The 23,346-nt window shown below is 45.8% G+C and overlaps 1 protein-coding gene across 4 annotated transcripts in view; it reads left to right on the top strand.

Annotated features, from left to right (window-relative positions):
- Positions 1-23,346, top strand: part of EVC2 (EvC ciliary complex subunit 2) — a 115,839-nt gene that overhangs the window by 27,057 nt on the left and 65,436 nt on the right. For 3 of the 4 annotated variants that reach the window (XM_034672139.1, XM_034672140.1, XM_034672138.1), the window contains exons 8-9: positions 7,908-8,042; positions 11,943-12,082. In XM_034672139.1, the coding sequence (XP_034528030.1) occupies positions 7,908-8,042; positions 11,943-12,082 (275 nt within the window). The remainder of the gene's footprint in view (positions 1-7,907; positions 8,043-11,942; positions 12,083-23,346) is intronic. The other variant, XM_034672141.1, reaches the window with a different exon arrangement.

Genomic DNA, 23,346 nt, shown 5'->3' with positions numbered 1-23,346 from the left:
GAAGACACAATTAAACCTATTCCATGCACCTGGCCTAGAGTCTTGCATGTTGTTGGTGATCAGATGCCATTAATTCCCTGTATCTCCCCATTCTTCTTGCTAAAGCTGGAAAAAAAGGGGGGAAAAGCATTTGCCTTCTGTGGAAGAGGAATCTTGAAAACAAATTGCTAATCAATATCCCCTTTGTTCTCTTTAGACACAGAGTTTTTGTTTCCTTTCCATCAGTATTTTAATGTAACCTCTGTGCAATGCTATTCATATTTATACAGTGTATTGATTTTTTTTTTCTTATCCAGTAGGTATACATATCAGGGCACAGAGGGCTATTTCCAGCACAAATGGAGAATTTGCATGTCATTTTGGTTTTAATTAAAATGTAATATTTAGAATCAGGAGGATATTCAAATATGGAAACAGAACTGGTTCCCTGACCATATTTGATAACAGCATCTTTGGACAGAGGTTGATTGATCAATAGCCAAAAAACTCATATGTGGCATTGCTCTTTGATTCAGTTTCCAATAAATGTCTGGACCAAAGCTCCAGCCAAAGCTAACTTGACTGGGACTGTCTTGAAGGTCAGGTTGACCTTGTTGGTCTGTGAGAAAAACTGAACCTTGACTGCAGCCACAGGAACGAGGACTGCTTTTATTGTCTTCTAGCCCCTAGTAATACATTTAATGTTCTTGTAATCTACAGCCATTCCTAATTAAACTGGTCGCAGACTGGCTTCTCCAGAAGCAGATGCTGAGACAAAGTTTGGGGTATAGTACGTTTACCAGCATTCAGAAAACAGTTAATATATCTGGCTTGAGATGGCCCTCCTTAGAAAGGCCTGCTTGCAAGGTTAGCCCTTGCCCAATGTCTGGGAACTTGGATTTCAGAATAGTTGCCACCATTCCCCCAACTGATAAGAGTGGCTCACTGTGCTGAAGCTAGTATAAATACAAATAAATGTATATAAATATATTATAAACAATATATTTTATTCTTAATGCCTGCTTTCATTCTGGGAGTCTGGAACTTTGGAACATGCTAGGGAGAGGGTGCCTGGATAAAAGCCCTGTATGGTGACTAACATAATATAATTAAAAAACATTAAAAAAAAAAGTTTGGAGATGTAAGACAACAGTGATAACACCATCAATATTTGTATCACAAAATAAAATACCATGTCATTAAAAAAAAAAAAAAGAAAAGCCCTGGGCACTGAGTCTCTCATGAGCTTTGCTGTGTTGTTACACCTGTTGCTGGAAGAACTAAACAAGTCCTGTGTGACGGCCCTGAGAGAGGACTCTGGATTTCTTCAGGATTTCACCCCATGTGCCTTCTCCCTGTGCTGATTTTGCTTTGTATCTTCTCCCTGTGATAAATCATAGCTGTGAGAATGGCTATAGGGTGGGTCTTGTGAGTCCTCCTCGTGAACCATCAAACTTGGGGTGGTTGTGGGGTTCCCCCCAGCACAATCAGTGATCACCTGTGAAGGGAAGAAGGTGGAAGTGGGATTGGACAAAAGAGGACTGCGAAGTTGTGATATGTGTCACTGTGATCTGTGACAAAGCCTCACCTGGCAGTGAACTCTGGAGCAAGCTTTGCCTGTCTGAGGGTCCCTTGTCAGGCTAAATGGCTGGCCATTATGCCTCTGCCATGCTCTGTTACCAGATGTAGGCTGCCTCCAGGAAGGGCATGAGCTCGGCGAGGTGACTCTCTGCAGCTGATCTAGACCGTGAAGCTGGAGGCTCTCTACTGACCACACGGCCCATAGCTGGGCACCAAGTTTTTCCTCGAAGGGGCATCTGAGTGCTGCATTGCCTTGTCTGCCTTTAAAAACCATTTATTATTCTTTTTATCGTCTCCTGGTTATACAAGTAATACATGCTCATGTAGAGATCTTAGAAAACACAGAAACCAAGAAAAAACTCATCAGGCAATCACTCAGCAGAATTACGGAGGATATTCTTCACAGGTTATATATATATGTATATACATGTGTGCGTATATATTATTTTTGTTCTGATGAAATTGGGATTTTTCTGTGTATATGGTTTTTAAAAATTAATTTTAAAAAATTAATCTTTTATTATGTTCAACAGTTCATTAGTTGTGTATAACACCCAGTGCTCATCACAACACATGCCCTCCTTAATACCCATTTTGTACCTTCTTTAAAAATGTTACATTAGGATATAAAAATGTTATACATTAGGATATACATTAGCATTTTTAAATAGTATTAGAATTTCAACATACAAAAGTCGGTTACATTTCTACACACTAACAATGAACAATCCAAAAAGGAAATTAAGAAAACAGTATCATTTACAATAGCATCAAAGAGAATAAAATGATTAGGAATAAACTTAATCAAGAGGTGAAAGACTTGTACAATGAAAACTACAAAACCCTGCCAGGGGAGGTTAAAGAAGACACAAATAAATGGAAAGTCATCTTGTGCACATGGATTGGAACACTTCATAATGCTGTGATCTACAGATTCAGTGCAATCTCTGTCAAAATCTCAAAGGCATTTTTTCCAGAAATAGAAAAACCCATCCTAAAATTCATATGTCATTTCAGAGGAACCTGAATAATCAAAAAAAAATCTTGAAAAAATACAAAGCTAGAGGTCCCAAACTTCCTGATTTCAAAACTTAGTACAAAGCTACAATAGTCAGAACAGTGTGGTACTGGCATAAAGACAGACGCATAAACCAATGGAACAGAATCAAGAGCCTAAGAAAAACCCTTGCATGGATAGTCAAATGATTTTCGACCAAAACGGAAAGACTAATGGGAGAAGGAAAGGCATTTCAACAGATGATGTTTGGGAAACTGGATATACACATGCAAAAGAATGGAGTTGGACCCTAGCCTTACAGTATATACAAAAATTAACTGCAAGTGGATCACAGACTTAAGAGTAAGACCCCTTAGAAGAAAACATAGGGGAGAACTTCATAACGTCAGATTTAGTGACAATTTTTTCTTTATGGCACCAAAGCACATGGCAAAAGAAAAAAGAATAGGTGTATTGAATTACATCAAAATTAAACATTTACATGCATCAAAGGATACAGTCAACAGAGCATAAAGGCAGCCCATGGAATGGGAGAAAATAACATTCATACCGTTTTAGAAACTCCTGTGTCTTAGTCATTTTGGACTGTTATAGTATATTGCTATAGACTGAGTAGCTTAAACAACAGACATTTATTTTCTCAATTCTGTAGGCTGGGCAGTGCAAGATCAAAGTGTTGGCAGATATTGTGTCTAATGAGATCCACTTACTGGTTTGTAGATTTCCATCTTCTCGTTGTGTCCTTCCATGGCAGAGAGCAGAAAGAGCTCTGGCCTCTTCATTTCCTTATAAAGGGACTAATCCTATTCATGAAGGCTCCACCCTCAAAACCTAACTATCTCCCAACAGCCTCAACCTCTAATACCATCATATTGGGGGTTAGGATTTCAACAGATGAATTTTGGGGGACACAAATATTCAGTCCATAATGTTCTACAATTCAATGATAATTAAAAAGCAACATGTTTGAAAAATGGGCAAAGGACTTGAACAGACATTTCTCCAAAGAAGATATACACATGTGTAGTATTCACATGAAGATACTAATCATTAGGGAAATGCAAATCAAAGCCATGATCATACCACCTCATACATGTTAGGATGGTTACTATCGGAAAAAAAAAAAAAGATAAAACAATTTGGCTGTTCCTCAAAAATTAAAGATAGAATTACATAATCCTGTAATTGCACTTCTGGGTATATACCCAGAAGAATTGAAAGAGATATCCATCCGTATACTGATGTTTGTAGCAGCGTTATTCACAATAGCCAAAAAGTGGAAGCAACCCAAGTGTCCATCAGTGAATGAATGGATAAACAATATATAAATACACACACAATAGAATTTTATTCAAACTTAAAAAGGAAGGAAATTCTGACACATGCTGCAACATGGATGAACCATGNTGTGGGGCTCGATCCCATAACGCCAGGATCACGCCCTGAGCCGAAGGCAGACGCTTAACCGCTGTGCCACCCAGGCGCCCCGAACCATGAAGATTTTATACTAAGTGAAGCAAGCCAGTCAAAAAAGACAAATACTGTATCATTACACTTATGCGATGTTCTTAGAGGGTCAAATTCATAGAGACAGACAGTAAGATGATGTGTGCAAGGAGCTGGGGGGAAGATTAAAGGGGAAATGTTTCAATGGGAACAGAGTTTCAGTTTTGTAAGATGAAAAGGTTTTGGGGTTTGGTGGTAGGGATGATTTCAGAACAATGTCATTGTGCTTACTACTACTAGAATGCACACTGAAAAATGGTTATGATGATAAATTTTATGTTATGTGTATTTTACTGTAATTAAAAATATTATTCAAAAATTTTAATGGTTAAAGATTCAGAACTCCAAAGGAAAAGGGAAAACTTAAAATTTCTAGAAAGCAAAAACAGACCCTTCTAAGAAGTCATCAGATACATTTATGCCAGAAGACAGTGGGATGATACATCGAGTGTTCTGAAGAAAAATGGTTTTGGACCTCGAGTTATAGATTCAGCCAAATTTTCAATCCAGTGAGGGCAAAGTAACAACATTTTAAGACATATGAAATAAAAAATCTTTTCTAAACAAATCTGAGAATACTCCATGGAGTTGGGGGGAAAAAAGCATCCAAGGAAAAGAAAGAAATGGGATCCAAGAAACAGTTTTGCTTTAATGAATAATGTGTGACAATACAGAAAGCTGTAAAGAGAGGGCTCCAAATGACAGCAGTGCAGCAGGCCTGGAAAGTAACCAGTACTGATTAGATCAGAGTGTCAGAGCGTTCTGGAAATGAAGACTTTAAGAAAAAAGAATCCATCCCCTGTAACAGATAATACCATTAAGTAAATGGTATATAACCAGAAGAAAAAAGAAAGGCAGTGAGAAACTCCAGGAAAAACAAAAAGTACACAAAAAGGAGTGTCAGTCCAAATTGAGGCTAACTAAAAATATGGCATGATTTTGAATAATTATAAAGTGTAAGAAAAGGGACTGAATTAGAAATATACTGCTTTGGAGAGCAGATATATAGTAATATAGGATTACACTTTGTACTTTTTCAGTGAATAACATTTTCCTAATCATCATCATCATAATGTCTTTTAAAATTTTTAGTTTTAGTTTCTGGAATGAAACTATAAACAATCACAAAGAATTGTGGTTATAGAACAAAGTATATATGTTATAAACCTAATAAATTATGGGAGAAAGAAGTGGGAAAGGCAAGTTGGAGGCAAGTGTGGGACACTAGTTTCATTACCTTTTTAAGTAAGAAGATGAGATGACAAGAAATAGTCTCTAAATTAAGTGCTATAAAAGTTGAAGTTTAATTTTTTAATTTAAAGTTACAAAGGTGGCTAATTGAAAAACTAAAAATAATCATTACAATTAGAAGGGAGTACGGAAAGGAATATTTATAGGCTACAAAACTTATAAATCTGTAAGGTAAAAATTCCTGACCTAAATTCACATCTGTCAAAACAGCAATTCAGTTAATAATATGTAATTTGATGACTCAAGAAATAAAGATACATGCATAATTTTTAGAGTATTTAAATTAACTAACCATTCTGGTTAACTAAATCATAAAAACTAAAACCAGTATTGGTTTAAGACTTTCACCCCTGGGAAGCTGGATTAGAGTGGATAGGGGAAGGTAACACAGGGAAATTTGCTTTTCTTTTTAAACACTTGTGACTTCTGTTAAGAACTCTTTTCCCTAGTATATGTACATTACTGTGCTTTTTAAATGTAATAAAGTGGTTACATAGTTGCTCATTATATGGATTGAATAATTTATAGAAACTTAAAATATAATCACTCTTTGTTTTGGGGACATTTAGGATCCATACACGTTTGTGTTGTTACTTTATGTGATGCTCTGCAAAACAGCCTCATATATAAACAAATCTTTGTGCATATTTCTAGACCAAACCAACCTTGTATATAAGGCTTTATGCATGTTTTTAAGTTATTTCCTGAGGAGAGAATCCTAGGCATGAAATTGCTGGGTTAAAGGGCCGACCGTTATAAAGCCACTTGTTACGGACACACATATTTTGTCCCTCCTGTTTTTGAGTTTGGACATTTTGATGAAAACATTCCAAAGGATGAAAGTGTTATCAAAATGTGAGGCTCTCAGTCCAGGTCTGTTTTTGAGGCCACCTTCTGATAAAATGACTCATTAACGTCCACCATATAGCTTCTCCGTTACTGTACCAAGGGAGTTGCCTTAGTTTACGCAGCCCACAAAAGAAGACGCGGCAAGAATCACTGGTGTTGAGTGAGCAAGTATTAAAGCCAGACACTCTTTTAACGACCTCATTCAACTTCATTCATATTCTTGTTTAATCCTCAGTACAACCCTTGGAGGTGGCCCACTGTCTCAATTTATAAGGGAAGGAGCAGAGGCCAAGAGAGATGAACTCATCTGACCGATACTATGTGACCAATAAGGCAGAGACGGTGCCACACCCAGGTGGTCTGAGTCCTGAGCCCAGGCTTCACCCACTCTGCTGTTTACAGGTCCCCCTTACCTGTGAATAGGAGGTGGACCTGGGTCAGACCCAGTCAGTGCCCACATAAAGAGTATCATCACACAAATGGAGAAAGAATCCCAACTTACAGCCCTGTACACAGTAAATACTCAGTAAATAATTGCTGATTGATCCATGAGCCAAGCTTTGTACTAATTCTATATTACTACCTTATTTAATTTTCATTCTAGGAGGTATTTTTATCACCATTTTACAGACAAGAGAAGTGAGGCTGCCGGAGGTCAAGTCACTCATCCAGGGTATCACAACTGTTTAGACAGAGGCGGCATTTCAATCCAGATCTGTCGGATTAAAAATCCAGAGCTCTTTCTTTTGTTCGGAGTGTCTTTGGGAGAATTCAAGGAGTTAAGCCTTGTGAAACTCTTAGCCTAGTGGTTCTCAAAATGTGTTCCTCGGACAAATAGCACAGAAAAGCCACTTCTGAGGCCCTGTCCCCAGGTCTAGTGAATCAGGAGCCCAGGGTGGGTCTTGGGGATGCGTGTTTCCACGAGTCCTGCTGGTTCTGATGCATGCTTAAGCGTGACAGCAGTCTCAGTCCCGCGCCTGGCCCATCCCGAGGGCTTGTCAGATCTCGAACCTAAGGAAGTGGTGGAGGGAGGGGCTGAAGGTGGAGCGTCTAGGACTTCGCAGCTTCTCACTGTTGTTGGCCTGTCACGGATGCATATTCGGCTCCAGCTCTCGCTGGCTGAAGCCCAAAGGACGCCTCTGAGGAGAGAGGGGCCGGGCCCGTTAAGCCAGGCTGTCGGTTTGCTTGGCAGCCGGCTGCCTTCCTGCCCTGTGCATCCTCTGGCATGGTCCTGAAGGCCAGAGTGGGCTGCGGTTTGCCCCTCTAATGCTTTTGGGAAAGCGGAGCAGACGGCGCGGGGGGAGGGAAGGCCAATACAAATTCTGCCCTTGACTCAAAGCAGCTCACGGGCCCTAGTGCTGCCTTAGGTTTGCTACACATGGACCCGGGCATGTCACGTTCTGGGGTGCCCGCATAATGCCAGGCTTGGGGTGGGTGGTCCTACTATGTGCAAGCCACCATGCTGGGCTCCTGGTAGTGTTTGTCCTGCTCAGTGCTTCAGCTGTGCTGTGTGGAAGCCACGCTGTGAGGGAACAGGCTCAGAGAAATGCAGTGCTGGGCTCAGGCCAAGATGGTCTCAGCCAGTGTGGACAGAGCTGGGGCCAGAGCCAGGCCAGTCTCCGTGACTCCGTGCTGCTTCTGCTGTAACTCTTCCTTGTGACCTGACTGAGAGATGTGAAGTGTGACCATGGACAAGTCCCCCTCTCTCTCTCTCATCCCCTAGGTTGTCCCAAACCATGGCCTTCATGTGGCAGGATTCTTCATAGCCTCCATCGTCTCCTTCGTGCTGACCTGGGTCACGCTTTTCTTCCTGGCTCGATATCAGTGTTTGAAGGGAGGCCTGCCCACCAGACATCAGGTGGGTCTCCATGTGCGTTGTGTTCCTGGAGGGTAGTTGGGTTGGCAATAGCCGCGGGGTCGACGTTTATCCTCCAGTTCAATGGGTCTCAGCCCTGGATCGATGTCCCAGTCCCTGGGGAAATGACAGACGCTTGTGTCCAGGCTCACCTGCAGAGACTCTGACTGGACAGTCCCAGGATGTGGCCCTGTCATTAGTCATTTTTAAAGCTCCCTGATGTTTCCAGCAAGTGGCCAGGGTTGAGGGCCCCTGCGGTCTGACTGAATAACCCAGCCCCCATCTGTGTGGCCAGCTCCTTGCTCACGCCACACTAAGTCAGGTCCTGGTCCACACTCCCTGCTGAAAGGTCTTTGGAGACTCACTTCATCCTCAGGGGAGACTGGATCCTTCGGCCTGGCTTAGGAATCCCCCCTGGCCAGCTTCTGCCCACCTCTGCTGCCACTGTCCACTTCCCCTCTCAGCCCCAGTCGACCCAGTGACTCAGCGTTCCCTGAGAGCGTGAGCACACCACACTCACACCAGGGGCTTTTCTATTCTCTCTGCCCTTCAGTGAGCATAGTTCTGGCTGGGTGGGAGCCCTGTTTCCAGGTTCCTGGCCTAGCTTCTGTAGACCCCACCAAGCATACCTCCTAATCTGTTGGACTTGTCTGTGAATGTCTTAATCTCTGTATTCCTGTCTTGCTCTGGGTTCCCACAGAAGCACACCCCGGGACCAGAGTCCAAATGCAAGTAGTTTATATGGGGAGTGATCCCAGGAAGTATTGGTGTAGGGTCAGGAGGTGAGGCAGGAAGGGAAGGCAGCTGGTCAGGTTACCCCTGTGGGTTTCTGGAGCTTCACCCTGCCCAGGACCTCTGGGGACAGTAGGGAAATAGCCTCAGAGTCACCCCACCTGAAGAGGGAAAGAGCTGGAGTATATATCATAGCCCATTGGTCATTGGTCGAGGACATGGGGGTAAAGGGGCTGTTAGAAGGTGGGGGAAGAAGGACTGTCCTCCCCATTGAGAAGGCCCTTGGAGACCAGAGAATGAAACAGGCCTCTCCATACCATTTATAGACTTTTATTCAGGATAACTTAGTGACAGGGGATCAGGTCAGGGGTGATCCAGGTCCTGTGCGGCCATTCTCACAAAATCCAGACCTTAGTCTCTGGATTTTATAGAGTGAGGGGTTGTGCAGAAGGCATTGTAGTGAGATCATCCACTCGTACCTCCAAGGGTTCGCGTGCCTGTGATTGACAGCTATCCTTTCATTAGATCTTGTGGCACTATCCGTGCATTGGGAGGGGGAGAGACTATGTTATCTTTAACAAATTTTCAGAGGGCCTAAACAAGCCTCCCCCTTCCAGCCTTGGTGGGCATTCTAAGCTACGTATCTTACTCTCCAAGGGGCCCGGAACACGTAACCACAAGAGTGGACATGAACGAGATGGAGGGCCACAGAGGGATTCAGTATTGTCAGCATTCCCACAGGGGCCTGGACAGAGGGTGATGTTATTTCCCTGGTATGGGCTCTGACGGCCAGCAAAAGCCTTTAGGGAAAGAAGTGTAGGTATCGACTGATGGATCTTGGGCTAGTAGACCCTGAAGCAGCAAGGGCGAGGGGACATGGGTAGAAAACAGATGGTATCTGCCACCATCCCCGCTGCTTGGTACGGAGCCTGGTGCTTGGAAGGCCCTGAATAATCCAATCAGGCGGCAGTTCATAGAGTGAGATGAGCTTTGCGGAGCTGCCCCCAGAAGGCACTGCGGGGAGTAAGCATCCGTGGCAGGTTGGTCCCTGCAGGGCCGGGAGGGCTGGAGCTGCTGAGACTCGGTGTCATGCAGGGGCCCAGCACCTTGAACAGAACATCTGCCATCTCTCCCCCTCACTTTCTATTGAGGAAACTGAGGCCCATGAAGTTAAACACTTGCTTCAGGCGGCCAAGGGTAGGCCGGATCTGGCTTCTGGGGGCCGTGTCTGGAGGCTGCAGGTCCTGTCCCCATTGTTCACTTGGTGTCTGCTTCCCAGAGGGGAGGATGGTCATTTCAAAGTGAGATCGGCCCACAGTGTCCATGGCAGGCAAAAGGGAGGAGGAGGTAAAGGGCCCCTCTAATCAGACCTTGGGCTTCTCTCCCAAAGCCATTATCCATCACAGAAGAACAAAACGTCCCTACTGCTTTGATGAAGGAGCAGGAATCATTCCTGGAGATGAAAGGCTGATCGTTACACCTGCAGAGAGGAAAGAAAAGTGTTGATTTAAGGTCTGAAGACCCTTGAAGTTCACAGGATGAACTCTTTTCCCATTTTTCTTTATTTTTGCCAGCCTGAGGCAACCAATGAGACAGTGTGCTATAAAACACGAGACAGCCTTCTTCTCCCTGTCCAGCACCTCACTCCTCCTACCCTAGGAGTTAGACCGATTTGGGACCAGATACCAACCCTGACTCTTCATGAGCTGTGTGAATGCAGATAACGTTATTTTACCCCTCTGAGCTGTGGTTTCTTATGTGTAATGTGGAGCAACAGCACTTACTTTGTCATGACAGTTTTGTGATAATGACACATACAAGACACAGGGACAGGAATTCTTAAATATTAGCTATAGTTATCACCCACTTTGCAGAATCAACAATAGGGACAAAACAGATATATCTATCCAATCATTGGGTTGGGCTTAATTATCTCCCATGTCACTTCCATTTGACAATTCTATATTCTGAGTAACAACCAGCCAGATGCATGAAGTTGAAGTCTATCTGCCAAATGGAATTTCTCTCTGCATGATGATTATGGTGATGGTGATGATGATGGTGATGGTGATGGTGGTGGTGATGATGATGGTGATGGTGGTGATGATGATGTTGGTGATGATGATGGTGATGGTGGTGACGATGATGATGGTGATGATGATGGTGATGGCGGTGATGATGATGGTGATGGCGGTGATGATGATGTTGGTGATGATGATGGTGATGGTGGTGATGATGGTGATGGTGGTGATGATGGTGATGATGATGGTGATGGCGGTGATGATGATGGTGATGGCGGTGATGATGATGGTGATGGCGGTGATGATGATGGTGGTGGTGATGATGATGATGGTGATGGCAGTGATGATGATGGTGGTGATGGTGATGATGATGATGATGATGGTGATGGCAGTGATGATGATGATGGTGATGGTGATGGCAGTGATGATGATGTTGGTGATGATGGTGGTGATGGTGATGATGATGATGATGATGGCGGTGATGATGATGTTGGTGATGATGATGGTGGTGATGGTGATGATGATGATGATGGTGATGATGATGATGATGGTGATGATGATGGTGATGATGATGGTGATGGCGGTGATGATGATGATGGTGATGATGATGGTGATGGTGATGGCAGTGATGATGATGTTGGTGATGATGGTGGTGATGGTGATGATGATGATGGCAGTGATGATGATGTTTGATGATGATGGTGGTGATGGTGATGATGATGATGGTGATGATGATGATGATGATGATGGTGATGATGACGGTGATGGTGGTGATGATGATGGTGATGGCGGTGATGATGATGGTGATGGCGGTGATGATGATGATGGAGACGATGGTGGTGATGGTGATGGTGATAGTGATGATGGTGAAATATTTTTATAGGTCTTACAGGTTGCAAAGGCCTTTCCATCCATTGTTTTGTCTACATGCACAATAACCCTGTGCAGGGCTACTACAAATATGATCCTATTCTTTGATGAGAAAATGGAGGCCCAGGGAAATGCAGTGTCTTGTCTGAGTTTACTCTACTCGCAAGTGGCGGGGCCAGCAAAGGTCTCTGACTGCAGATCCCTGCCTTCCCTCATAACTTTCTCAGCATATGACATTCACAAGAAAGTCCACTCAGTTGTTCCTGAAATTTCCCTGCAGGTTCAGCATCATGAGAGCAAGCTGGAGCACTCCCAGTTCACCTCAGCTGATGGTGTCAATGAGGACCTCGCTCTCAATGACCAAATGATTGACATTCTGTCTTCAGAGGACCCCGGGAGCATGCTTCAAGCTTTGGAAGAGTAAGAATTCTCAATCACATTATACTTGCTTGGATGTGATGAATGCTTTAACTGCACCGGCATGAGTGCAAACACTGAGTACATTTCATTCATTCATTCATTCATTCATTCATTCATTCATTCATTTGTTATTCAGTAGTCATCATGCAACTATTGCTATGCTTAGTATTTGGGAAAAGGGATGAATAAGACATAGTTCGTGCTGTGAGCTAATGGGGAAGACAGACGCATAAACAGAAGTGACCATAACAATTTGATGAACCCCATGCTAAAAGGAAAAGCAAGACTAGCTGAGCCAGGAAGTGGGAGTAATTACCTCCTAGAGGGTCATGGAAATGCTTCCCAGAGGAGATGATATTTTAACTAGTTCTTGAAGCCTGGGTATAGGCTTTCAAGTGGATTAAGAGAAGAAAGACTTCAGGCAGAGGGAAGAAAGGGCAGATGAAAGGATAGGAAATGAGCAAGATGCATGTGGTGAAGCAAAGTAACTTGGTATGACTGATGTGTGGATGGGGTATTGAGTACAAAGAAATAAAGGAAGAGGCAGCCAGAGAGAGAGGCAGGACAGGCAGTGTGTTTGCCGAACTGAATTCTGTTCTTTTTATTTACATAACACATACTTATAACATACCACTCAGGTACCGCAGAACCGAGAGCTGGATGCAGTTCTGAACATTTCATGAATATGAACTCGTAATCCTCTTAGCCACCCTACAGAGCAGGTATTGCTGTTCTTACCGTCTCGTGGATGGGGACTTGAGAGAGGCTGCGGAGCTTGCCCCGGGGTTCACACTAGTACGTGAGAGAGCCAGGCTCCAGCCCAGGCAGCCTGGCTGGAGGGCACACGCTCCCAATCAGGTTGCTGCTGCACTGCTCACGGCTGCTCCTGGCCAGCGCGGGGATCCCAGGCCACGAGCCGACTCACTCGGTGAGGCTCATGAGCTTGGCCTTTCCCCCTGTCCTTTTGGCAAATATTTACAGTGGGCTTCTTTGTGTGTTTCCTTTCTCAGCGTCCAGTTGTCTTCTAAAATTCTGTCTTCTCTTTTACTTCTTCAAACATATGATGCCTAATTATCTTAAAGTCTCTGAAACTTATCTTTACCATGTCCTGCGCCTTTCATCTGTCCTTGCTCTTAGTTTGTGATCCTGTTTCCTGTCTCGTCCTGTGCCTGGGTCGTTTTGATTGTGTGCCTGACAGTGTACGTGAACGTTTAGGATGACAGTCAAGGACTAGGATGAGATCCACTTCTGGACAGCTAGGGGCGTAACCGTGGATTACCTCCACACTGTCAGAGACTGAGATCATTCAGAGCAGGGCTTCAGGTCCTTAAAGGGCTGTCTGTTTCTGGCTTATCTTTTCTCTTAAGGCATTTGTACCAACCAAAAGCTCGGGGACTTCATCAGGATGACCTCTCCTTGGAGTCCCTGGACTTGAGTTTCTGTCTCCCCAGTTCTACAGATCTTTTGAGAATTCTGCAGAGTTTATCAGCCCTTGGGCTGCTTCTTCGGGTGTGTAGCAGGTGCCTTTCAGAATGGGGTGACCCCAGATGTAGGGGTATCTACCTCTCTGTATTTCTTTGTTCTTCTAGGTCTTGACCTTGTCTTTTATTACTCCTTGTTAGTTCTTGGATGGTCTCAACCTGATTTTGCTTTTGCCCAGCTTTTCTAACTAGCTTTTGATGGGATAATTTGTCCAAATTACCTGGATCACTCTTAATAAGAACAGAACCCATCTTTGTGTAAGCTGTATTCTAGGTGATGAACAGGCATAGTGCCTGCCACGGGCGTAGCCTATGTGACAGATGGACAGTGAAACAGGCAAGGCCCCAGATAGCACAGAGCAGTAGCGACACCCAGTGGTCCCTGGAGTTAGATCCGGGTTTAAGTCTGGGCTGTGCCACCACGTGCCCTGGGTCAAGTTACTTAAGTGAAGTCTCCAGGTGAGACGGGCTAGTTCGTGGAGGGTTCTGAATGTCAGGCTCCGCAGTAGGCACTGGAGACCCAGGGAGTGGCCTGTTAATATGGGCAGATTTGTGTTCTCGAAGGCCACTCCAGATACAAACAGAGAATGGCTTAGAAGGGTGAGTCCAGGGACAGTTGTAGGAGATGTGGATGTGTGACGAGGGCAGGAGCAGTAGGCTTGGGCAGGAGAGGGGTACGCAGGAAGGTTACCATGTGGCTGAGTGGGTCTACCCAGAGGGGGGTGTAGTTTGCACATTGAAGGGGAGGGAAAAACTCAGGGTGCCTCCCTAGGGTTCTGGATTCCGTTTGCTTGTTGGAGTGGGAGAGGAGGGGGCATTCACCGGTTTTACTGCTTGCTAGATCCCCGGAGCTTCTGCCTGTAGAACGTCCACAGAGAGGACGTATGAGAGGCGTAGGCCTTCCTGAGAGCAGTGGGACGCTCAGTCTAGGGCCACAATCTTTGGAAGGTCCATTTATACCAAATACACCATCTGAAACATAGGATTTGTTATTGGTTATATCAGTTGTTTATTTTTCCTTTCTTTGCTTTCTTTTTTTAATTTTTTATTATTATATTATGTTAGTCACCGTACAGTACATCCCTAGTTTTTGGCATAAAGTTCCATGATTCATTACTTGCGTATAACACCCAGTGCACCATGCAATGCGTGCCCTCCTTAATACCCATCACCAGCCTCTCCCATTCATTCCCCCACCCCCCTCCCCTCTGAAGTCCTCAGTTTGTTTCCCAGAGTCCATAGTCTCTCATAGTTCATTCCCCCTTCTGTTTACCCCCCCTTCTTCTTCCCTTTCTTCTCCTACTGAGCTTCCTAGTTCTTATGTTCCATAAATGAGAGAAATCATATGATAATTGTCTTTCTCTGCTTGACTTATTTCACTTAGCATTTATCTCCTCCAGTGCCGTCCATGTTGCAGCAAATGTTGAGAATTCGTTCTTTCTGATAGCTGAGTAATATTCCATTGTATATATGGACCACAGCTTCTTAATCCAGTCATCTGTTGAAGGGCATCTCGGCTCCTTCCATGATTTGGCTATTGTGGACAATGCAGCTATGAACATTGGGGTGCATATGGCCCTTCTCTTTACTACGTCTGTATCTTTGGGGTAAACACCCAGTAGTGCAATGGCTGGGTCATAGGGTAGTTCAATTTTTAACTTTTTAAGGGACCTCCACACTGTTTTCCAGAGTGGCTGTACCAACTTGCATTCCCACCAACAATGTAGGAGGGATCCCCTTTCTCCACATCCTCTCCAACAATTGTTGTTTCTTGCCTTGTCTATCTTTGCCATTCTAACTGGCGTAAGGTGGTATCTCAGTGTGGTTTTGATTTGAATTTCCCTGATGGCTAATGATTTTGAACATTTTTTCATGTGTCTGTTAGCCATTTGTATGTCTTCATTGGAAAAGTGTCTGTTCATATCTTCTGCCCATTTTATGATTTGTTTATTTGTTTCTCGTGTATTGAGTTTGAGAAGTTCTTTGTAGATCTTGGATACCAGTCCTTTATCTGTGGTGTCCTTTGCAAATATATTCTCCCATTCCGTGGGCTGTCTCTTAGTTTTTTTGACTGTTTCCTTGGCTGTGCAGAAGCTCTTTATCCTGATAAAGTCCCATAAGTTCATTTTATCTTTTATTTCTCTTGCCTTTGGAGATGTGTCGTGAAAAAGGTTGCTCTGGCCGATGTCATAGAAGTTGTTGCCTATGTTCTCCTCTAGAATTTTGATGGATTCCTGTCTCACATTGAGGTCTTTCATCCATTTGGAGTTTATTTTTGTGTATGGTGTGAGAGAGTGGTCAAGTTTCATTCTTTTGCATGTAGCTGTCCAATTTTCCCAGCACCATTTATTGAAGAGACTGTCTTTTTTCCACCGGATGTTTTTTCCTGCTTTATCAAAGATTAGTTGCCCAAAGAGCCGAGGGTCCATTTCTGGGTTCTCTATTCTGTTCCATTGGTCGATGTGTCTGTTTTTGTGCCAGTACCATGCTGTCTTTGTGATCACAGCTTTGTAGTACAGCTCGAAATCCGGCATTGTGATGCCCCCAGCTTTGTTTTTCCTTTTCAACAGTTCCTTGGAGATTCGGGGCCTTTTCTGGTTCCATACAAATTTAAGGACTATTTGTTCCAGTTCTTTGAAAAATGTCCTCGGTATTTTGATCGGGATAGCATTGAAAGTGTAGATTGCTCTGGGTAGTATGGACATTTTAACTATGTTAATTCTTCCAATCCATGAGCATGGAATATTTTTCCATCTTTTTATGTCTTCCTCAATATCTTTCAAAAGTGATCTATAGTTTCTAGCATATAGGTCCTTTACGTCTCTGGTTAAGTTAATTCCAAGGTAACGCATGGTTTTTGGTGTTATTGTAAATGGGATGGATTCCCTAATTTCTCTTTCTTCAGTCTCGTTATTCGTGTATAGAAATGCAACTGATTTCTGGGCATTGATTTTGTATCCTGCCACCTTACTGAATTGTTCTATAACTTCTAATAGTTTGGGAGTGGATTCCTTTGGGTTTTCCATATAGAGTATCATGTCATCTGCAAAGAGAGACAGTTTGACTTCTTCTTTGCCGATTTGGATACCTTTGATCCCTTTTTGTCTTCTGATTGCTGTTGCAAGGACTTCTAGTACTATGTTGAATAATAGTGGCGAGAGTGGGCATCCTTGTCGTGTTCCTGATCTTAAGGGAAAGGCTTCCAGCTTTTCCCCATTGAGAATAATGCTTGCAGTAGGCTTTTCATAGATGGCTTTTATGAGATTGAGAAATGTACCCTCTATTCCTACACTCTGAAGGGTTTTAATCAGGAAAGGATGCTGTATTTTGTCAAATGCTTTTTCTGCATCAATTGAGAGGATCATATGGTTCTTGAGTCTTTTCTTGTTGATATGATGTATCNCTTCCCCCCTCCCCCCTCCTCTCCCGCACCCCCATCCCAACATTCAGTATTTATTGAACGCAGGTTGTATTTCAGACTCCGTGGTTGACCTGGTGGGTTTTTTTTTTTAATCATAGCATTGTCAGTTACTTTTAATCTTTCCATCTTGACTTAGGCTTAGGAGCTCCCAGAAAGAAAACGTCACTCAGAATGTCAGGGGCTTAGGATGCATGGAAATCTGTGATTGTATCCCCACTAAAAACACCTTTTTTCTCTAGCAAATAATTTATCTCATTTATAGTTCTTATGTGAGGTTTAGCTGGGCATCTAAATATGCCATTAAGTGTCTTGATTGCATCCTTGTTTCTCAGACCTGCCAGAGCCCTGACCTCGTGCGCTCTTGCTGATTTATCTTTGACAAAGGGCATCTCCTTGGTTTGCGTGGTTGTTTATCTCCGACATCATTTCTTCATGGGCCTGTCTCTTACAGAGAGGATCTGAGGGAGAGGTCTTTCCTCTAGTTTGTGTCAGGCTCCTAGACCGTTGTCATAATGGAGGCGGCTCAGCCCCAAGCATGCAGAGACAAGAGGGAGGAGAAACTGGGCACCACTCACAGCTCCTGGAAGTTTCTGGAAGCGTGGAGAACCCACAGTGTCTTAGCTCTGGAAGCTTCTAGAAGCCTGGAGAACCCACAGTGTCTTAGCTCCGGCCTTGCTCTGGCCCTGACCACCGCCAGGCAACTCTTTCCCGTGACCTTAGGTAATTCTCACAGTGCTCTGGAAAGGAAGCTGATGTTCAGAAAGGTTGATTGGTTTTGCCTAAGGTCACACAAATGTTAATGGGTTTGGGCCCAGGCCCCTGTGCTTTTAGATCCATTGTTCTATTGACAAAACAGCTTTTAGAAAAGATTGCACTTAGATTTTTCTGAAAGAGGCAAAGGAAAAGAAGAGAAAGAAAGGAAAAGAAGAGAAGAAAGAAAGTCCAGGCCTGTGCTTATTTCCTGTTATTTAAAGGAAGACCGTCACTGTCTTTTGATGCTGCCAGCATCCCCTTCTAAACTGTCTCCAAATTGTGGTTCATACAGAGTTGGCGTTGGGTGAGTATTGGCTGAATCGAGGCTTTTTAGATCTATGTGTTGAGTGGTTTCCATGTGCTGGCTGCGTGGTATGTCTTTGTACAACTATACCTTTTTTATTCTGTATTAACACCGTGGCAATGTGATTTTGCTTCTCATTTGTGGAACTCAGGGAAATTAAGCGAGTCACCTAAAATTTGTGCAGTTCATTTGTTCTTTCTGGGTTGTTTGCTCCCGTGTGCAATCATTTTTAAAACGTGGGAGGCCCTGGCTCGATGCTGGCGAATCGTCCTGATGTTGGTCCTCACGGGAAGCACGCAAGCAGAGTACAAAGGCACGCACGGCTCACCCCACAGTTCCTCAGTGTGGGGGGCTACGAAGGAGCAAGGGGCTCGGTTGCAGAATAGCAGGGGCTCACGTTCGCCTGGGGGCTCCGGGAGGCCCCTCAAGGGGTGGGTCAGGGGAGCTGAGACCTGAGTGTTGAGCACCTCGTGGGAGCCACATGGACGGAGCTCATGAAGGGTCGTAGGTGGGCACTTGAGGGTCTAGAAGGGTATGAGGCTGGCATGGCAGAAGCACACGGAGATGGGCTGGAGGGTCACACCGAGCCAGTGCAAGGCATGACCTGGAGCAGCTTCCATTAGTCATCCTAACTGCCCCCCGCCGCCCCCGACTTACTTCACATTGCTCAAGGCTGTCAGAAGCCACTTTACTTGTCTTATCTTTTCTTTAACATTGGATTCTGTCTTCCCATCCAGGCAGTAGGCTCACAAAGGCAGGGACTTTCTGTCTTGCACACTGATCTATCCCCAGTGCTTCAAACCTGCCTGGCACACAGTAGGTGCTTGTGGGGGTATGCTACGCCTCTGCCTGGCACACAGTGGGTGCTTGTGGGGGTGATGCTGTGCCTCTGCCTGGCACACAGTAGGTGCTTGTGGGGGTATGCTACGCCTCTGTCTGGCACACAGTAGGTGCTTGTGGGGTGATGCCATGCCTCTGCCTGGCACACAGTAGGTGCTTGTGGGGGTGATGCCGCACCTCAGTGATAAGCTGGACGGAGAATCTCCAGCAGATACATTAGAGGCTATATGGTTAATTTGGCAGCTAAGGTGGTGAGAAGGTGCGGTGTTACTCAAACCAGGAGTAAGCACAGCATGTTCCTAGGTATGAAATGGCCTCACAGGCTTCCCAGAGTTCGCCCCAGGGCGTCCGGCTGTGGAGGGGACACCCTAGCAGAGTGGCGTTCATTCGGCAGCCTCCAGCTCCCTTGGCTGTGGTCTGGCTGGGCTGCACAGGGGCCCCTCACTCAGGGCCTGTTTCCCAGGAGGACCCCCAGGGTGTAGGTCTGTGTGATGTCCCTCCTGCTGGCTACATGGGGATCTGTGGAATCCAGGGACGGACGAGGGAGGATAGCACACCCACTGACAGCTTGGGAGTGGGCTTTCTGGGAGAAGAGCCGTCAGCGTACAGGGATGCTGCTTCCTAAGACAAGGGAAGAGGGAGGATTGAGTTTTGAAAGGATCCAGAGGCATTTCTGGGCTGGGCGAGTTGAAGATGCCTAGAGACACCAGACGGGCATGTCTGTTCAGACACAGGCTCAGGGCTGGAGGGGGCAGCTCTGGGACCCTGGAGGAGGCAGCTCCAGGACCCAGGAGGGAGAGTGGAGAGTGGCATCAGGGGGTGGGGAGCGGGACGGCGCCCTCAGGAACTGCAGCCTTTACCCCGTCAGAAAAGTAACAGGAACCCAGGGCAGTGAGGGCAAGAAAGCGGAGAGAAGGGGGTTCCAGAAGAAGGGGTGACCAGCGGTGTCTGATGTTGCCTACAGTCCCATCAGGTGAGGACTGGGAGGGGTCTGGTCTTTGCCACCAGGATATGGCCGAGGGCCAGAGCAGATTTGGGGAGCATGGGGCGAGTAGAATGGCCACCATAACCACTGTGACTCCCCCACTTGGCCATGAAGGAAGCAGAGATGGGGAGCAGCAGACTAAGGGGAACCCAGGGCCAGGAGAAGGACGTTTACAGTGATGCCAGAGCTCTGAGCATTCTGCTGGGGACAGTCCTCCACAGACGGGGAGGCTGAGGGTTTGGGGCGAGGGCAGGGACAGTTGCGGAAAAGAGGGTGCCAAGAAGGTGGGAGCCAGGGCTCGGGTGTCCTCACTGGAGAGGGGGCCGGGCCTTGCGGGAAGGAAGGTCCAGAGTACACAGAGATGCGTGCAGGGGTGTGGATGGGAGGTGTGAACACGGCACGTACCTGAGTGATGCTTCATAGTGACGTACGAGGTGTGGACGCCGGGAAGAAGAGGGGAGGGCTGTGGGAAGGTGTGGGACAGTCCTGCCTGAGTGGGCAGGTGGCTTAGCAGCAGAAGCCCAAAGCATCACCGGGCAGGTAGCGTGAGCATGCGAGGCCGAAGGCCCCAGCTGGCCTGGGAGGTGCAGAGGCCGCCGAAGGTCAAGAGAGGGAGGGTACAGCCCAGGGGTTAGAGGTCTGGTTGAGAAGCGAGACCTCCTGGTGTGGGTCCCAGCAGTGGCACTTACTGTCAGGTGACTGTGGGTGTCTTATCTATCAAGTGGGGCGAGCTGTGGCTGCCCCGTAGGGTGCAGGACAGAAGCTGGCCCCAGGCTCTGTGTTGGGGAGAGGAGAGGGACAAGAGGTGTTCCCTATGACTGCACACTTGGGGGCTCCAAAGAACAGAGCTTATTCTCTCACAGTGCTGGAGGCCAGAGACCCAAAATTGGTTTCCCAGGGCTGAAGTCGGACGCTCCGGGGCTGAAAACCTGCTCACACACCTATGCCCTGCTGCCGGGTTCCTGCCAGCGGCTGACAAGCCAGAGCGGGATTTTTTATGGGGGACAGAATGGGGGCTGTGGCGGAGCAGAGCGGCAGTAATGCCCATCTGGTTTCCATGGCAACCCTCACTGTCCTCTTCCCCGCAAGGTGAGGGTTTCTTGGAAGAGACGCTTTCCTTCTTCCAGCAGGTGTTTCCTGAGGCCCTGCTGAGCGCCTGGTGCTGTGCTAGGCGAGGGGCCGGAGAGGAGGCCGAAGAAAGCAAGCACCCCCAGGATGCCCACCATCTACGGGGGAAACAGCTCATGCATGAATCAGTGCAGCGCCGTGAGACCGTACAAGCTGGAGGAAGCATCGAAAGGGCCTCTGCCGCGTACGAGCGGTTTACACCTGGTCCAGCGAGCCTTCGCGGGCTGTGATGTGACGTTCTCCCTGACTTGGCGTCCACCTAACCCACACCGCCCCGTCCAGGCCATGAGGCTCATGCATCATCTTGGGGGTTTCTTAGAGATAAAAGGAATCACCCCGACTGTTGGAGTATCTGAGGGGTCAGAAAGGAGCTCCCATCTCCCTCAACCTGGAGTCCTGAGCCAGGCGGGGAATAAGACATAGATCAGGCATGTTCTCCAGCCTGGCCAAAGCACAACTCAGCCTCACTTTGATTACTCTGAAAACCAGGTCGGACGATGTGGCTTACCTGCAGACATTATGCACCCCACAGCGACACTGCACGCCTCCCCGTAAAGCCATCTTCGGGGACCGTCTGCTCTGGGCCACTGTGTGCTGTGGCTGCTCACACCGAGTGCCAACCCCTGACCCCCCGTCAGTTCCCTCACAGAGCTCCTCCACGTGCAGGGGCCCCGAGGACGGGGTGATGTGCATGGCGTCTCTCCAGCACTGGCCATTTTGATCAGCCTTCCAACCAAATGAATGCTCGTCACAAACGCAAAGTCTATGCAGGCAGGCAGGAGTAGAGCCGGCTTTTCTGGGGATGGCGGTGCTTCTAGCAGACTTTAGGGGTTCTTCCCTGGGCCACCCCCTTGACCTTACTATACATGGTTGGTTTGGCACCAGCCACAGATACCAGCCCGGAGAGAGGCTGTCGAAAGCAAGCCAGAAACTCCCCGTGCCCCCGGAGAAGACCACATGTATAGTCCTCGACTCTGATTAGTGCCCACGTTTCTTTTTTCTGTCTCTTAGCCAATTTTTTGAATAGTAAATAATGAACAAGGCAAAGAATGAGAGTGGCATAAAAGGCCGTACGGTGAAAATCAAATTGTCTTCTCATCCCTGCACCGAAGGCCGTCCATTCCCTGTGCCACGCACGTATCCTTTGGAGATTGTCCGAGGCGATATGCGTATTTACACATATACTCCCTTTTTAAAAATGTAAAATAATAGCATACCTCGCACACTGTTTTGGGTTTTTTTTCCCACTTTGCAACAATCTTGGAGATTGTTGAACATCTGTAACTACAGAAAACCTGTTCTTAATTTTAAGTGGCTGCATAATATTCTAATAATGGTAAAGATTACTGAATTTATTGAGAATTTAATATAAGTGAGAGACAGCTCTGGTTGTATTTAATTATTTACTTAAACTCAATTTAGTTAGCATATAGTGTATCATTAGTTTCAGAGGTAGGATTCAGTGATTCGTCAGTTGCATATAACACCCAGTGCTCATCACATCACGTGCCCTCCTTAATGCCCGTCACCCGGTTACCCCCCACCCCCCTCTCCTCCAGCAACCCTCAGTTGCTAAGTCTCTTACGCTTTGTTTCCCTCTCTGATTTCATCTTATTTTATTTTTCCCTCCCTTCTCATATGTTCATGTTTTGTTTCTTAAGTTCCACATATGAGTGAAATCCTATGATATTTGTCTTTCTCTGACTGACTTATTTCGCTTAGCATGATCCCCTCCAGGTCTATCCATGTCATTGCAAATGGCATGATTTCATTTTTTTTGATGGCTGAGTTGTATTCCATTGTATATATATACCACATCTTCTTTATCCATTTATCTGTCGATGGACATCTGGGCTCTTTCCATAGTTTGGCTATTGTGGACATTGCTGCCATGAACATTGAGGTGCACATGCGTCTTCAGATCATTACATCTGTATCTTTGGGGTACATACCCACTACTACAATTGCTGGGTTGTAGGGAAGCTCTATTTTCAACTTTTTGAGGAACTTCCATACTGTTTTCCAGAGTGGCTGCACCAGCTTGCATTCCCACCAGCAGTGTAAGAGGGGTCCCCTTTCTCCACATCCTCTCCAACATTTGTTGTTTCCTGACTTGTTCATTTTAGCCATTCTGACAGGTGTGAGGTGGTATCTCACTGTGGTTTTGATTTGAATTTCCCTGATACTGAGTGATGTTGAGCATTTTTTCAGGTGTCTGTTGACCATGTGTATGTCTTCTTTGGAGAAATGTCTGTTCACGTCTTCTGCCGATTTATTGACTGGGTTTTTTTTTTTAATTTTATTTTATTATATTATGTTAATCACCATACAGTACATCCCCAGATTCCGATG

Source organism: Ailuropoda melanoleuca, chromosome 11, assembly GCF_002007445.2.
Source record: "Ailuropoda melanoleuca isolate Jingjing chromosome 11, ASM200744v2, whole genome shotgun sequence".
Taxonomy (NCBI): domain Eukaryota; kingdom Metazoa; phylum Chordata; class Mammalia; order Carnivora; family Ursidae; genus Ailuropoda; species Ailuropoda melanoleuca.
Note: the sequence above shows the minus strand (reverse complement) of the source record. Positions and strands in the feature narration are given on the sequence as shown.